The 17,070-nt window shown below is 46.9% G+C and overlaps 1 protein-coding gene across 3 annotated transcripts; it reads left to right on the forward strand.

Annotated features, from left to right (window-relative positions):
• The first annotated feature begins 269 nt into the window (after positions 1-269).
• Positions 270-16,521, forward strand: LOC118638197 (V-set and transmembrane domain-containing protein 1-like). Of its 3 annotated transcripts, XM_036273826.1 has the most exons (9): positions 270-465; positions 1,638-1,673; positions 3,165-3,449; positions 7,428-7,466; positions 12,523-12,615; positions 12,723-12,750; positions 12,945-12,982; positions 13,080-13,117; positions 15,789-16,521. In XM_036273826.1, exons 1-9 carry the CDS (start codon positions 432-434, stop codon positions 15,906-15,908), a joined length of 711 nt encoding a protein of 236 aa, XP_036129719.1. In that variant the 5' UTR covers positions 270-431; the 3' UTR covers positions 15,909-16,521. The 3 variants fall into 3 exon arrangements, 2 of the variants coding, with proteins under 2 accessions (XP_036129719.1, XP_036129720.1); XM_036273827.1 differs by lacking the exon at positions 1,638-1,673; XR_004961073.1 differs by lacking the exons at positions 12,523-12,615; positions 12,723-12,750; positions 12,945-12,982; positions 13,080-13,117; positions 15,789-16,521 and adding an exon at positions 5,214-5,510.
• The last annotated feature ends 549 nt before the right edge of the window (positions 16,522-17,070 follow it).

Consider the following 17,070-nt stretch of genomic DNA (forward strand, 5'->3'; position numbering starts at 1 on the left):
TTGATGTGTCCCTTTCACGTCAATGTTTCTCTCTCTCTTTCTCTTCCTCTTCCTCTCTCTCCTTCCCGCTCTGTCTGAACAAAAAATGGGTAAATGTTTTCGGGTGAGGATAGAAAAAGAAAAAAGAAAAGAAAATGCCTTGGGCACGACTTCAAATGAGATGAGACGGATCTTGGGGTGGGCGGAGCAGTGGCCACATACACCGGATTATGGGGAAGATGTTGTCATTGATAGCATCTGGCTTCCTGGGTTAGTTGCAAGAAGGAAACTGTATACCAGGTGGCGTGGAGAATCAGAGTGTCAGAGCAAAACATCTCCCCACACATCCTGGGGACGAGGACAGTTGGACAGCTTCCATCACCTCAGTTCCCCTTCCTTTTTTAACTGTTAAACTGAAGACAGGATATTGGTCTGGGGGCGAAAGGGACGCTATGATCACAGGATTCCTGTCCCTGCTTTGCCTTGGTGAGTCTCCAGGACCGGGAGGGGTGGATTTGGATAGGTGAGAGAATTCGTGGTGGAGTTATCATGGGAAGCATGGCAAGTACAGAAATGATGACTTCTGTGTGTTGGATGCATGCCACCTGTCCGTTTTGTGGGCTGTGAGATGCGCGTGCCTTCATTCTGATGTTCGCACAAAACGATGAGGGGCCCGAGGTTCAGAGACTGTGGTAATGCCCTCTGTTTACTCAGCTGAGAAATTCAGAGCTCGGATGGGATCTCCAAATCCGGATCCTCTAACCACCACAGTCTTGCCATGAAAGTTCCACTGGTGTATAGGAGGGCATGGTCTACAGGGTGTAAAAAGCCATGGGTTTGGGTACAAACCAGGTACACAGAGAACAGTGCCTGGGGACAATGTTTAAGGAGAAAATCGTCTGACCAGCCCTATCCTCAGCCTGATTTTAATTGTCGTCAACTTGAACATAACGCAGGCAGACAGACCTCAGCCTGGAAAAGGGATGACCTGGATTATAATCTGGGGTTGGGCTCACAGCTCCATTTCCCTAAGCCCCCCCCCCCTTCGTGAGTGGAGAGTGTGCAGGAAACCTCAGTACGTATCTGCCCCAGTTCCTTCCTCCTTCTGGGTGCAGCTCTTCCCTTTGGGGTAATTCTTCTTCCACACACACTTGAACTTCAGAGGTGGCTGTTGACCTCCATCTGCAGGGCAGAGTACACTGGGCAGTCAGACACTGACTTCATCGTCCCCCGTATTTATTTCCTGTACCACAAATTCTCTCCGTTTGGTTGAGGGAGAAAACCCTCCCTGACACTCCACGGGAAAATAACCAGCGCATCATTTATGTGGTGAGGATAAACTTCAATCCCAGAAAATATGAGAGAAAAATATAGGTCAATGTTCAGGGACTTATAGATGGCGAAAGGACTAACCGTAGAAGCTTTGTTATAGCACCCAATGCAATAAATCAGAAAAGGTTGCCAGAAGGCTCCCCATAAACATAACTTCTGAAGGACAAAGGATGGGATAAAAGTAAAAGGTAAAATAAATAAATAAACCCAAGGAAGTATCTGCAAGGGACACAGCAGATCTTTAACGAAGTAGTCAAGCATTCTCTGCCTCATTTGTGCCTGGAGACAGGCACATCATTGAACTCTCATGAGGGTTTCTCTTCCAGGGCTCTGTCTGGGCTATGAAGTTGAGCTCGAGAATGGTGAGTTGTGTCTCATATGCACTCTGTTTATATATCCCAAGTTTCATGGTGTTTGAAAAATTATTTTTCAGGCCTGGCGAGTTTGGCTCAGCGGTTAGAGCGCCGGCCCACGGACCAGTGAGTCCCGGGTTCAGTTCCCGCTAAGGGCACGTACCTCGGTTGCAGTTTGTCCCTGACCCTGGTTGGGGCCGTGTGGGTGGCAACCACTCAGTGTGTCTCTCTCACATCGATGTTTCTCTCTTTCTCCCCCCCCCCCCGCCCCCAGCTCTCCCTCCCACTCTATCTGAAGATAAATGCAAAAATGTCCCTGGGTGAGGATTAAAAAAAAATTATTTTTCAATTACAGTTGACATACAATATTATATTAGTTTCAGGTGTACAATGGACTGATTAGACATTTGCCTTACAAAGTGATTCCCCCATTAAGTCTAGTACCCACTTGGCATCATATGTAGTTATTACAATATTATTGACTATATTCGCCATGCTGTAGTCTACATCTCCATGACTCTTTTGTTACTGCCAATCTGTGCTTCTTAACCCCTTCACCTTCTTCACCCAGTGTCCCAACACTCATCCCCTCTGAGAGCTGTCAGACTGTTCTCTGTATCTATGAATTTGTTTCTGTTTCATTTGTTCATTTATTTAGCTTTTATTATTTTTCTTTATTGATTCTCAGAGAGAGAGGAAGGGAGAGGGAGAAAGAGAGAGAGAAACATCGATGAGAGAGAACATCAACTGGCTGCCTCCTGCATGCCCCCCACTGGGGATTTGGCCCACAACTGGGCATGTGCCCTGACTGGGAGTCGAACTAGCAACCTCTTGGTGCATGGGTCAACACTTAACCACTGAGCCACACCAGCCGGGCCATTTGTTTTGCCTTTAGCTTCCATATATGAGTGAAATTATATGGTATTTGTATTGCTGTGTCCAACTTATTTCACTCAGCATAAAACTTTCTAGGTCTGTCCATGTTATTGCAAATGGCAAGATTTCATTCTTTTTTTATGGCTGAGTCACCTCACCTTTTCCCTTTAATCCTCTGAATTCCCGGAACGTGTTCATGGTCATCAAGATAACGAGTTAAAAGAATCAAGTAAAGTGCCCTGGCCAGTTTGACTCAGTGGTTAGAGTGTCAGCCTGTGCGTCAAAGGGTCACAGGTTCAATTTCCAGTCAAGGGCATGTACCTGGGTTGCAGGGTTGATCCTCAGCTCCTTCCGGGACACATGCAGGCATGTGCCGGAGGCAACCAATCGATGTGTGTGTCTCTCTCTCCCCCCACCCCCCTTCCACTCTTTCTAAAATTCAGTGGAAAAAAAATACCCTCAGGTGAGGATTAACAAAAAAGAAGAGTCGAGTAAAGTATATGATTGTCTAACCACATGCTGTACCCCTGAAACTAATATAAAATATTGAATGTAAAGTGTAATTGAAAAATGCAATTAAAAAAAAAAAGATAATGAGCCCAACTAATTCTAAATTCTTTCCAGAGAAGCTTTCCAAACCCTCCCTCAACGCCTTGCCAGGACCCGTGGTTAAACGCAGTAGGAATGTGACCCTGAGGTGCCAGGGTCACTTTCAGAATGTGACGTTCATGCTGGGGAAGTTACAGGACCCTGGGTACAGGCAGGAGCAGAACTCATCAGGCTACCATGCCGAATTCCTCCTCACGGACCTGGAGCCAAAAAATGCTGGGACATACTTTTGTGCCTACAAGACAGTGGGCTCCCACGGATGGTCGCAGAAGAGTGAATACCTGCAGCTGGAGGTCACAGGTAAGCAGGGCAGCCTCAGGCTTTTCAACTTGGTGCCCTTGTTCCTTGTCCTGTGATGGGACCTGGCAAGGGAAGAAGGAATCCAGAAAACACAAAGGCAGATGCAGCACCTCGAGTGTAAGGAAATGGGGAAATGGGAGCTGAGTGTGGAGATAAGACTCTCATCAGGGATTCTGAGTGGGTCTCAACGATGTGGGTGTGGGGCAGTGTTTGTTGTTGTTGTTGTTGTTGTTGTTGTTAGCTATTGATTTTAGAAAGAGGAAGGGAGAGAAAGAGAGAGAAACATTGATTTGTTGGTCCACTGACTTATACATTCATTGATTGACTCCTATATGTGTCCTGACCAGGGATTGAACCGGCAACCTTAACATATTGGGCCAACGCTCTAACCAACTTAGCTACCTGGCCAAGGCAGTTGGGACAATGTTTTAGAATAGAGGTATTGCCCTGGCCGGTTTGGTTCAGTGGTTAGAGCGTCGGCCTGCGGTCCAGAGAGACCCAGGTTCGGTTCCCGCTAAGGGCATGTACCTCGGTTGCAGTTTGTCCCCGGCCCTGGTTGGGTTGTGCGGGTGGCAACCACTCGATGTGTCGCTTTCACGTCGATGTTTCTCTCTCTCTCTCTCTCCCTCCCACTCTACCTGAACAAAATATGGAAAAATGTCCTCGGGTGAGGATTTAAAAAAAAAAAAAAAGAATAGAGGTATTAACAGAAATTTTGAGGTGCTACAAGGCTAAGGGATCAAAAGACAATTGAGCCCTGGCCGGTTTGGCTCAGCGGTTAGAGCGTCGGCCTGCGGTCCAGAGAGACTCGGGTTCAGCTCCTGCTAGGGGCGCATACCTCGGTTGCAGTTTGTCCCCGGCCCTGGTCGGTTGTGCGGGTGGCAGCCACTCGATGTGTTCCTTTCACATCGATGTTTCTCTCTCTCTCTCTGTTCCTCTGTCTCCCTCCCACTCTACCTGAACAAAAAATGGGAAAATGTCCTCTGGTGAGGATAAAAAAAAAAAAAAAAAGACAATTGACATTGAAGAGATAGTTTGGTACAGTTCCCAAGAGGCCATGCAGGGCCTCATTGGGAGGCACCAGGGTTAGGAAGCAGAGAGAGAGGGCTGTGGGAAGGAGCCTTTATTGTGGTTTCTACGGGAATCAGCAAGCTTAGGGTTGGGACAAAGAGGCTGCCCCAGGTTGTCTGGGACCTGGCCCTGGGGTGATTAGGGCAGGGTAATAGTGACCTGAATGTGAGAGCCCAATGAAGAAGGTGTTTGGGAGTGTGGGCTCTGGATTGGTTGGTTTGCATTTGAGGGGTGTGCTCAGTGGAGAGTTGTTTTCTATCTCTAGAAATTGGCTAACCTGAGAGGGGAACCCCTCTAAAACCAGCAAGGTCCCACAATGTCAAAACATCAGATGTAGAAAAATGAAAGAGCTGGTTAATACAGAGAGATGAGTGAGAATGTCTTCAGGTGCTGTGAGCAATGGGAAGCCCTGTTTCTTCCCTTCACCGTAACTGCCTTGTCCTCTTAGGGATCACGCCCAAAACCTTCCCTCAGGCAACGTAAAGCCTGAGATGAATCCAGCTCTCAGTAGGACACTCTGATGTCTGATTCCATACGACAGAACTGAATGTATCCTATTGCTCTGCAGAAAAGGGGAATCCCACAACCATTACAAATTGAGAAAGTAAAAAAAAACACAACACAACAACTGAGCCTGATGGTGGCATAAGACATCCCTTATTTCTGTCCCTCCCTTCAACCACAAAAATTCAGCATCCATCCACAAACAAAAGTGTTTCTGTGGGAATTGTGGAATCCAGCACCATATGTCAAGGGACCCTGGAGGAGTTTCACCCACCTGCGCGTCAGGTAATAGGCAGATAGACCTCGCTACCAGCTGTGGAACTTGCAGGAGACCGTCACCAGTTCCAGCCCCTCTTGGCTGTGGTCCGAGAGCACCTGAAGAACACAGACTTGGGCAACTGCCTGTGGATGAGAGCACCTTTGTGTGAGTCTACAAACCAAGGCTGAATCATGAATAAATAGAAAATCTGAACAGAACAATAATGGGTAAGGAGATTGAATCAGTAATGAAAAACAAACAAACAAAAAAAAAACACACCTCCCAACAACAACCAAAATAGACCAGGACCGGTTAGTTTCACTGGTGATTCTACCAAACATTTAAAGAAGAGATGATGCCAATCCTTCTCAAACTCTACCAAAAAATTGAAGAGGAAGGAACACTGCCACATTCATTTTTCCCTGATACTAAAACCAGATGAGGACAGCCTGGCCGGAGTAGCTCAGTGGATTGAGCATTGTCCCATGGGTTTCCAGTTCAGACCCTTAGGCCTGCAGGCTGATGCTGTAACCACTGAGCAACACCGGCCAGGGCTCATTTCTATGCACTAACAACAAAATACCCTAGAAAGAATTACAGAAAACAATCCCACTCACCATAGGATCAAAAACAATAAAATACTTGGAAATAAATTTAACCAAGGAGGTGAAATCTCTGTACACTGAAAACTACAAGTTTCTGACTAAAGAAATTGAAGATACAAAGAAATGAAAGATCCCATGCTCATGAATCAGAAGAATTAATATTGTTAAAATGTCCATATTACCCAAAGCCATCTATAGATTTAATGCAATCTCTCTCAAAATGCCAATGACATTTTTCATAGAAACAGAACAAACAACCCTAAAATTTGTATGAAATAGACAGAAGACTTTGACTAGTCACTGCAACCTTGAGAAAGAGGAACAAAGTTGGAGGTATCACAATCCCTCATTTTAAACTATACTGCAAGCCTGTAGTAATCAAAACAGCATGGTACTGGCATAAGACTAGACACATAGATCAACAGACTAGAATAGAAAGCCCAGAAATAACCCCTCACATATCCAGTTAATATTTGACAAAGGTGCCACAAATACTCAATGGGAAATGGATAGTCTTTTGAACAAATGGTGGGTCAACCAGATAGCCACATGAAGAAGAATGAAATTGGTCCCCTATCTTACACCACTCCCAAAAATTGTCTGAAAATGGACTACAGACTTAAACATAAGACTTCCAAACCATAACACTCATAGAAGAAAACATAGGGGAAAAATCTCCTTGACATTGGTCTTGGCAACATTTTTTTTCTTTTTTCTTTTTGGCTATGATATCAAAAGCACAAGAAACAAAGACAAAAAGAAATAAGTGGGATTGCATCAAACTGAAAAACCTCCATATGACAAAGGGAACCATGAACAAAATGAAAAGGTGCCCTGGCCACTTTGGCTCAGCGGTTGAGCGTCGGCCTGCGGACCAGAGAGTCCTGGGTTCGGTTCCCGCTAGGGGCACATACCACAAAAAAGAAAGAAAGAAAGAAAGAAAGAAAGAAAGAAAGAAAGAAAGAAAAGGTGACCTATCAAATATTTGCAAAATGATGGTGCTCCTGGGTGAAAGAGGTAGAGGGACTAAGAAGCACTAATGGGTAGCTACAAAATAGTCATAGGGAAGTAGATACAGCAAAGGAAATTATAGTCAATAATATTGTGATAACTGTGTGTATGGTGCCAGCTGGGATACTGGAAATATTGAGAGGGATATTGTGTAAATTATATGATTGTCTGACCACTAAGCTGTACACATGAAACCAATACCTAATAAAAAATATATATTTAAATAAATTAAATAAAAAACAAAACAAAATGGTGGAGCCCTTCCCTGGGATAGAGAAGATTGGCAAGAAATAGCATTGGTGGGGGGATTAGTGATGTCATTCAGAAATGTTTTTGTTAATAAAAATAATATAAAACTCCAGGAGTATTAAGAAGAGGAATCTAATGTCCTGGCCCTTGTTTGGAGACCCAGTGAGATAGTCTCTTCTCTGCTTCCCAACAGAGTCCATTAAGTAGAGTATGAGCACTTATATCCCCAAGGTTCCCATATAATCATTGTAACTACTTCTTTTGCATCCTGTTTTCTAGATGACCGTGTTGAACTTGGAGCTTCCTCAACAAAAACAGGTAAGATGATTACAGAAGAGATGTTTTTACTAATTCTATCCATCTCACAAGGCAGGGGATCCCTTTTGACTGAGAGGCACAAGGAGAATTTTTTGTTGCTGCTGTTGTTATTAATCCTCACCTGAGGATATTTTTCTATTGATTTTTAGAGAGAGTGGAAGGAAGGGAGGGAGGAGAAGAGAGAGAAACATCAATGTGAGAGAGATACATCAATTGGTTGCCTCCCGCAGGACCCCAACTGGGGCCGGGGTCAAACCTGCAACCCAGGTACATGACCTTGGCCAGATCAAACATGAGACCCTTTTATATTTTTAGCTCTCTTATAATTCATTTTCTGTCTTTTCTATTGGAATATAATTCACATTCCCTAGCTGCACCCCTTCAAAGTGTACAAGTCAGTGGCATTTTGTATATTTGCACTAATATAACTTCCCAAAACAAAGTCTTGTACCCACTAAGCAGTCACTCCTCAGTCCCTTCTCCTGTCAGGCCCTGAACATCCTGAATGTGCTTTTTGACTCTGTGGTTTTGCTTACTCTGGACATTTCCTACAAATGGAATCACACAACATGTGGTCTTCTGTGTCTGGCTTTCTTTCACTCAGCAACGAGGTTTTGTTGTTGTTGTTTTAATCCTCACCCAAGGATCTTTCTTCCATTGATTTTTAGAGAGAGTGGAAGGGAGAGAGAGAAACATCAATGTGAGAGAGACACATTAATCGGATGCCTCCTGCATGCACCCCAACCGGGTCCGGGGATTGAACCTGCAACCCAGGTACATGCCCTTGACCAGGAACCGAACCTAAGGCCCCTTGGTGCTTGGACCAATGCTCTAACCACTGAACCACAATGGCCAGGGCCCATTATCATGTTTCCAAGGTTTATCTGTGTTGTAATAGGAGTCTGTGCTTCGCTCCTTTTCATGGCTGAATAATATTCCATTGTGTGGATAGACCACCCCTTGTTTCTCCATGCATCCATTGATGGACATTTAGGTTGTTGGTACTTCAGGCTCCTCTAAATAGTGCCGCTGTGAATGGGGGTGTACAAGTGTCTGAGTTCCTGCTTTCAACTAAGTTTTTCTTACGAGCAGGCTTGCTGGGACATATGGTAACTATGTTTAACTTTTTGAGGACCTGCCAGACTGTTTGCCAATGTGGCTGCACCATTGTACCTTCCCACCAGTCATATATGTGGGTTCCAATCTCTCCACATCCTTGCCAATCCGGTTAATTTCCTCTCATTTTATTATAGCCATCCAAGTGGGTGTGCATATATCATTTCTTAAAATGTGCTGTCTCTCTCTTTTTTTTTTTTTTTAGAGAGAGGAAGGGAGAGAGAGAGGAATATTAACTTGTTTTTTCACTTATTTATGCATTCATTGGTTGATTCTTGTATGTGTCCTGCCCAGGGATCAAACTCACAATGTTGGCAGACTGGGACAACACTCTAACCAACTGAACTACCCGCCAAGGCAGTGTGTGGGTTCTTGACTTTGTGCAGGAAAGATTTCACAACGTGAGTCCTGGTGATTTTTAGCGGATGTTTATTAAAGCTGCGGACAGTGAAACAAGGAAGGGCCCAGGATAGAAGAAGCAACAGGAGAGCCCCGGCCGGGTTGCTTTGGCTCACAGGGAAGTCAGAGAAAAGAGGGCCTTGGAGACAGGTTCAGGGGTTTAGCCCAGGACGAGCTGCCATTGCACATTGTTCCCCTGGTTGCAAGTCTCTTGGCGTCCCCTGGGAAGGGGATAGAGCGGGCATGCTCCTGGGAGACAGAGTGCTTCTTTTTTTCTTTTTTTTTTTTTAATCCTCACCCGAGGACATTTTTCCATTTTTTGTTCAGACAGAGCGGGAGGGAGAGAGAGGGAGAGAGAGGGAGAGAGAGAGAAACATCGATGTGAAGGGACACATCGAGTGGCTGCCACCCGCACGACCAACCAGGGCCGGGGACAAACTGCAACCGAGGTACGTGCCCTTAGCGGGAACCGAACCCGGGTCTTTCTGTACCGCAGGCCGAGGCTCCAACCGCTAAGCCAAACTGGCCAGGGCCAGAGTGCTTCTTAAAATGTACTTTCAGCCCTGCCAGTGTGGCTCAGAGGCTTGAGTGTCATCCCTTGGACTGAGAGATCCTGGTTCTATACCTGGTCAGGGCACATGCCCAGATTTCAGGCTCAATCCCCAGTAGGGGGCGTGCAGGAGGCAGCCGATTGATGTTTCTCTCTCCCATCAATATTTCTATCTTTCTCTCCCTTCCTCTCTCTTTTTTTTTTTTTTTTGTTCAGGTAGGGTGGGAGGGAGAGAGAGGAACAGAGAGGGAGAGAGAAACATCGATGTGAAAGGGACACATCAAGTGGCTGCCACCCGCACGACCAACCAGGGCCGGGGACAAACTGCAACGGAGGTATATGCCCCTAGCGGGAACCGAACCCGGGTCTCTCAGGACCGCAGGCCGACGCTCTAACCGCTGAGCCAAACCGGTCAGGGCTCCCTTCCTCTCTCTTAAAAAAATCAATAAAGATATGTTTTTTTAAAATGTACTTTCTGAGTTCACACTTGTTCCACCACAATTCTAAACAGAAGACATCTTTAAGCACAGATACGTTGCCTGCAGCCTGTATATGCAGGCCTCGAAGCTGCCCAGAAGGGACCCTGCGCCTCCATTCTGCGCAGACTGATAATGAGTTTCCTCACCTGACTTTGCCACAAGGCCAGGCTTTGCTTCTGGGTCACACTGCGTCCCATTGCTCAGTCAGGTGCCTCCAGACCCGCATCACAGACCCTCTGTAATTCATTTCGGCTGTTTGTAAATTGATGTGTGAAATCTGACCACGATATGTGGACATCTCGGGGCGAACCCAGTCTGTCAGGTTGTGGGGCCATAGGAAGAGGACGATGTGGTAAGAATCGACTTCTCGTTTCTAGCGAATGGCTATGTGAGAGAAAGTGTAGGCAGGACGAGGGCAGAAGTAAAAGGTTAAGGCTGGGCTGGTGTTCCTCGGCTTCCGTTGAGGGTCTGAGAACAACTGCGCCTGCCCTGTGCTCCTACGTCCGTTCAGATGCCCTGCAGAACCGGTGCTTCTGCGGGTCTCGCGGACTCGATGCAACCAGAAGCCGATGCTTCCGTATCGGTGCAAAAGCGACATTGATGGGAGTGAAGAAGAATTTAGAGGAAAAGAGACTAAACAACAATGGGATAGTCCAGTCCCTCAGCTCAATCCTGCAGAAAGGCACAAAGATGGGCACAAATATGGGATGCCTGGGAGCTAGGCCACTCATGTCCCCACAGATGACAGCCATTGCTAAAGGGTGACCTCGAGTGAGACACATCAATTCCAAGACCTTTGGGCCCTGGTCAGTGTTGCTCAGTGGTTAGAGCATAGCCCCCCGCACCCCAAGGGTCTCAGGTTTGATCCCCGGTCAAGGGCACGTACCCGGGTTGCAGGTTCGATCTCCAGCCCTGGCCCAGGCTCATGCTGGAGGCAGCCAATCAATGTGTCTCTCTCACATCAGTGTTTCTCTCTCTCTCCCCCTCCCCCTCTCCCTCCCTCCCATTCTCTCTAAAAGTCAATGGAAAAAAATATCCTCGGGTGAGGATGAACAACAACAAAAATCCCAAGGCGTTTGGGATCCTCCCAGATGCAGATGTTCGTGTAGGAAAGTGAAAAAAGGCATGATGTGCAGTGCATAACAATGGCAAAGGGTCTGGGGCACCCTGGGGGAGGAAACAATCACAGCACCCGCTATGGAGGGAGGTGGGTGTGGTGGCATACTGGATGAGAACACCATCATCAGCCTTGCGATCTCATCGTGCTGCACAGTGAGGTGGATTCCACGCTGGATGCTTGATCCAGTACATTTTTTCCTTTTTTAATCCTCACCTGAAGAAGATATGTCTTATTATTATTATTATTATTGATTCTAGAGAGAGAGGAAGGGAGAGGGAGAGAGAGAGAGAAACATTGATCGCTTGCCTCTGTCATGCACCCCAACCAAGGATTGAACCTGAAACCTGGGCATGTGCCCTAACTGGGAATTGAAGTCATGACCCCTCAGTGCGCTGGATGGCACTCCGATCATTGAGCCATACCAGCCAGGGCGCCAGTACTTTTCATCATTACCTCTCTCTTTACGTTAGGTATTCTTTTTTTTTAATTTTTTTTTCTTTATTGATTTTAGAGAGGAAGGGAGAGGAAGAGAAAGATAGAAACATCGATGAGAGAGAACATCGATTGGCCGCCTCCTGCATGCCCCCCACCAGGGATTTGGCCCACAACCTAGGCACGTGCCCTGACCGAAAATCGAACCAGTGACCTCTTGGTGCATGGGTCAACGCTCAACCACTGAGCCACCCCAGCCAGGCTCTTTTTATCTACTTTTATTTATTTTTGTTTTTTGAAGTTTTATTGTTCTCTGTATCTGTGAATCTGCTTCTGTGTGTTTGTTCATTAGATTCCACGTATTAGTGAAACCGTATGACCCAGTAATTCTACTTCTGGGTGTTTATCTGAAGAAATACCAAACACTAATTTTAAAAGACATCGGCACTCCTATGTTCATTGCAGTGTTATTTGCAGTAACCAAGACAGGGGAGCGACCTAAGTGCCCATCGACAGACGAGTGAATAAAAAAGGAGGAAATATTGCCACTTGCAACAGCACGGATGGACCTAGAGGGTGTTGTGCTGAGAGACATAAGGCAACTCCACGCTTTTCATTCGTCTGTTTTTATCCTCACCCGAGGACATTTTCACTAATTTTTAGAGAGAGGGAAAAGGGGAGAGAGAAAGAGAGAGGGAGAGCAATGTGAGAGCAACATTGATCAGTTAGACCGTCTCCTGACAGGAGGCCAGAGACTGAACCCAAAACCCGGGCACGTGCCCCCTACTGGGAATCAAACCAGCAACCTTTCAGTGCCCAGGATGACGCTCACCAATGGAGCCACCCTGCCAGAGCGCACCTCCACGTTTTGAAGCCAGGCTGCCTGGCCCCTGTCACCTGTCTTGCTGAACACCATCAGTGTCCACCAGGGCGCTGACTGTCTGACCCCTCTCCCCCCAGACACCAGGATCATCTTCGTCACGGCCTTCAGCTGCCTCGCCATTTTTCTCCTCTTCCCCTCTGTCCTCCTGATCTACAGATGCAGTCAGCAGGGTGAGTTCACAGGTTAAAACCACAGGGGGTGGAGAGTAAAGAGAACGGGTTTCTCATTAGATAAACCCCTCCCTGTGTTTTTGTTTTGTCTTGTTTTGTCTTTGCAGATTCATCACCTGAAGAATCCACCAAGAGGTAGATACACTTGGAAGTCTCACACTCCGCCTTTCAGAGACCCCGTTTTTCACACCCAGCGCCACCCTGTTCCCCTGCCAACCCCCTTCTCCCCGTCTGTGCCGGGGGCCCTTCCTCCTGGCCTCTCCGAAGCCCCCATCATGCCTCCAGAACCTTCGTGTCCCATCGTGTAATTGTGTTTCTCTCTCGCTCAGAACGTGCCACCCCAAATCTCCCAAGCACGAGGCTTCAGGTAAGTGATGCGAGGAGAACCCGGGTGAGAACCACGGGATGGAGACGGGACTACGGCCCTCTGAGGACTGAGCTGGTTTTTTCTCACTTGTGTGCAGATTCATCCAAACCGGAGAGGGTATCGCTCTCGTCCTCGGTGAGTCCTTCCCGTCGGAATCCCCCCACCAGCTCGCTCAGTGCCCAGGCTGGTCCTGTCTACTCCTTGGTTCAGCCCAACTCACACAGCTAGGAGGCCAGTTAACATCGTATTTAAAAACGTGCTTTGGCCCTGGCCGGTTTGGCTCAGCGGTTAGAGCGTCGGCCTGCGGTCCGGAGAGACCCGGGTTCGGTTCCCGCTAAGGGCACGTACTTCGGTTGCAGTTTGTCCCCGGCCCTGGTTGGTCATGCGGGTGGCAGCCACTCGATGTGTCCCTTCACGTCGATGTTTCTCTCTCTCTCTCTCCCTCCCACTCTATCTGTACAAAAAATGGAAAAATATCCTCGGGCGAGGATAAAAAAACAAAAAAAAAGAAATAAAAACGTGCTTTGTCAGCCTGCAGACCAAAGGGTCGCAAGTTCGATTCCCGGTCAAGGGCATGTACCTGGGTTGCAGGTTTGATCCCCGACCAGATCGGGGTCAGGCAGGAGGCAACAGGTCGATGTGTCTCTCTCACATTGATATCTCTCTCTCTCTCCCCCTCTCTCTTTCTCTCTTCCTCCCTTCCACTCTATCTAAAAAAAATAATGGAAAAATGTCCTTAGGTGAGGACTAACAAACAAAAACCCATGTGCTTTGCTCTGACCAGGTGCCTCGGTTGGTGGGAGCATTGTCCCCTACACCCCAAAAGGTTATGGGTTTGATTTCCAGTCATACCTGGGTTTCGGGTTCAATCCCTGGTTGAGGCACACACAGGAAGCAACCAATCAGTTTCTCTCTCTCTCTCTCCCCTCTCGCTCTCTCGTTCTCTCTCCCTCTCTCTCTTACAAATCAATAAATTAAATTTTAAAAGAGAAAGCAGTCAGCACAGCCGGTGTGGCTCAGTGGATTGAGTGTCATCCCATGGACTGAGAGGTCCCAGCTCTATTCCTGGTCAGGGCACATGCCCGGGTTGGCAGCTCGATCCCCAGAAGGGGGTGTGCAGGAGGCAGCTGATCATTGTTTCTCTCTCACATTGACGTTTCTGTCACCCTCTCCCTTCCTCTCCAAAATATCAATAAAAACATTAAAAATAAATAAATAAACAAAGCAGCCAGATACACAAGGCTGTGTATAGCATTGCTCCCTTTATATAGAACTCTCCAGAAAAGGTACATCAATCGTTGCGTACGGCTGGGTGGGGGTGGGGGTGGGGGCAGAAGAGCAAGGTTGAACTGCAGACAGGCACCGGGGAACTGGGGGGAGGGGTGATGCCCGCTGTAAAAAGTGTATCGTGGTGATGGCTGCATCATTCTCGAAATTTACTATAGGTCACCAAATTATGCACATATAATAGGGGGATTTTATGGGAATTTAATATGGAACTTACAGATTATTTATTTGTAAATTGTATCTCCGGTCAGAGAAAGACAAGCATCACAGGATCTCGCTTATATGTGGAATCTAATAAACAAAAGGAAATGATGAATAAAATAGAGCCAGAGGCATGGAACAGAAGAATCTCAGAGGGAGGGGGGCAGGCAGAGATTAGCCAAAGAACTTACATACCGATCTGCAGAACCCACGGACACGGACAACAGGGTGGGGAAGGCCTGGGCCGGGGCGGGAACTGGGTGGAGAGGGGCAGTGGGGGAAAGGGGACGATATCTGTAATACTCTCAACAGTAAAGATGAAAAAAGTATTTATTGAAATTTTAAAAATCGTTACAATGTGAAGAAGCAGGCTACGAAACAGTATGTATAATGTGTCATTTCTTTTTTTTTATCCTCACCCGAGGACATTTTTTCAACTTTTGTACAGACAGAGTGGGAGGGAGAGAGAGAGAGAGAGAAACATCGACGTGAAGGGACACATCGAGTGGCTGCCACCCACAAGACCAACAAGGACCGGGGACAAACTGTAACCGAAGTACGTGCCCTTAGCGGGAACCGAACCCGGGTCTCTCCGGACCGCAGGCCGACGCTCTAACCGCTGAGCCAAACCGGCCAGGGCTAATGTGTCATTTCTGTGAAGAAAAATGTAAATCCATGCATGAAAAAGTGCTAAGACATATATAAGAATATTAGCATTAAGTCCAGCTGGTGTGGCTCAGTGGTTGAGCGCCAACCCATGCACAAGAGGTCACCAGTTTGATCCCCGGACAGGGCACATGCCCAGGTTGCGGGCCGATCCCCAGTGGGCTGTGCAGGAGGCAGCCAATCGATGTTTCTCTCCCATCAACGTTCTCCAACTCTGTCTCCCTCTTCCTTGCTCTCTGTCTAAAATCAATAGAGGACAAAAATGTTTTTAATCTAAGCAGCCACATGTGGCTCAAGGCTACCATATTGGACAGCTGAGCTCTAAAAGCCCAAATGTGGCCCTGGCCGGTTTGGCTCAGCGGTTAGAGCGTCGGCCTGCGGTCCTGAGAGACCCGGGTTCGGTTCCCACTAAGGGCATGTACCTCGGTTGCAGTTTGTCCCCGGCCCTGGTCGGTTGTGCGGGTGGCAGCCACTCGATGTGTCCCTTTCACGTCGATGTTTCTCTCTCTCTCTCTGTTCCTCTCTCTCCCTCCCACTCTACCTGAACAAAAAATGGAAAAATGTCCTCGGGTGAGGATAAAAAATAATAATAAATAAATAAATAAATAAATAAATAAAAGCCCAAATGTGTACCCATCTTTTTTCCCCAAAGACTGAAGACCCCCAGGAAGGGACCTGGGCTGATGGCAACAGCAAGGAACCGGCTGAGGCAGCTCCTGTCCCCACCGAGGAGCCCCCAGGATATTGTGAATGCGCTACGTTGAAAGCGTAGGAGGCTGGCCCGAGCCACGGGAGGAAGGACTGTTTCCTTGGGGAAGACCGTTTGGATTCGGGCGGCTGAGACCACTGGACGTACAGAAATCCATGTCCCTCTGTGTCCTCGGTCCTAATCCATGTCTAAAAACGAAGTCTAGGGGGGAAATACAGACATACCTATATATGGAATCATACTGCATATTACAGTTCTGTGACCCTTTGTATCGCTCTCAGCGTTATGCTTTTGAAATTTGTCCAAATTTGGATTAATTTAAAAAATTAATTTTTTTCGTCTTGCTTCCTCTGAAAAATTACTGGCCCTGGCTGGGTGGCTCGGTTGGCTGGAGCGGCATCCGGTACGCCAAAAGGTTGCAGGTTGGATCCCCGATTGGAGCACGTTCCGGAGGCTACTGATGGATGTTTCTCTGTCATACTGATGTTTCTCTCTCTCCCCCTTCCTCTCTCTCTAGAAATCAATAATGAAACATCTTTTTGGGTGAGGATAAAAAAAAAATTTCCTGGATGAGTTTTCCTAAAATCTGCAGGTGGTTTTAGTATGGTTTTACTTAAAACATAAAGTAGCCCTGGCCGGTTTGGCTCAGCGGTTGGAGCGTCGGCCTGCGGACCAGAGAGTGCCAGGTTTGGTTCCCGCAAGGGACACATACCAAAAAAAAAAAAAAAAAAAGGACTAAGGCCCTGGCTGGTGTGGCTCAGTGGTTAGAATGTCAGCCTTGGTCTTAGCTTTGATTCCCAGTCAAGGGCACTTATCTGGGTTGTAGGTTCCATCCCCAGCCCCGGTTGGGGTGCGTGAGGGAGGCAACCAATCGATGTGTCTCTCTCACATCGATATTTCTTCCTCTCTCTCCCCCACTTCCATCCTCTCTAAAAATCAATGGAAAAAAAAAAATCCTTGGGTGAGGATTAACAACAACAACAAGAAAATAATAATAGAAGAAAGTCATTGTTAAATACAGGAATGAATGAAAGTGCAAAGATTTGGAGTGTATATCAAACTATTCTTAATGCTTAAGCAAATGCTGGATAACTTTTCTCTTTAATATAAAATGATTTTAAGTATTAACTGTAACTGAAAAGTAAAAAAATTCTAAACATTAAGTCTCGGGGGGAAATACAGACATACATATATATGAAATCATACTGCATATTATGTGATCCTT

Source organism: Molossus molossus, unplaced genomic scaffold, assembly GCF_014108415.1.
Source record: "Molossus molossus isolate mMolMol1 unplaced genomic scaffold, mMolMol1.p scaffold_m16_p_21, whole genome shotgun sequence".
Lineage (NCBI taxonomy): Eukaryota > Metazoa > Chordata > Mammalia > Chiroptera > Molossidae > Molossus > Molossus molossus.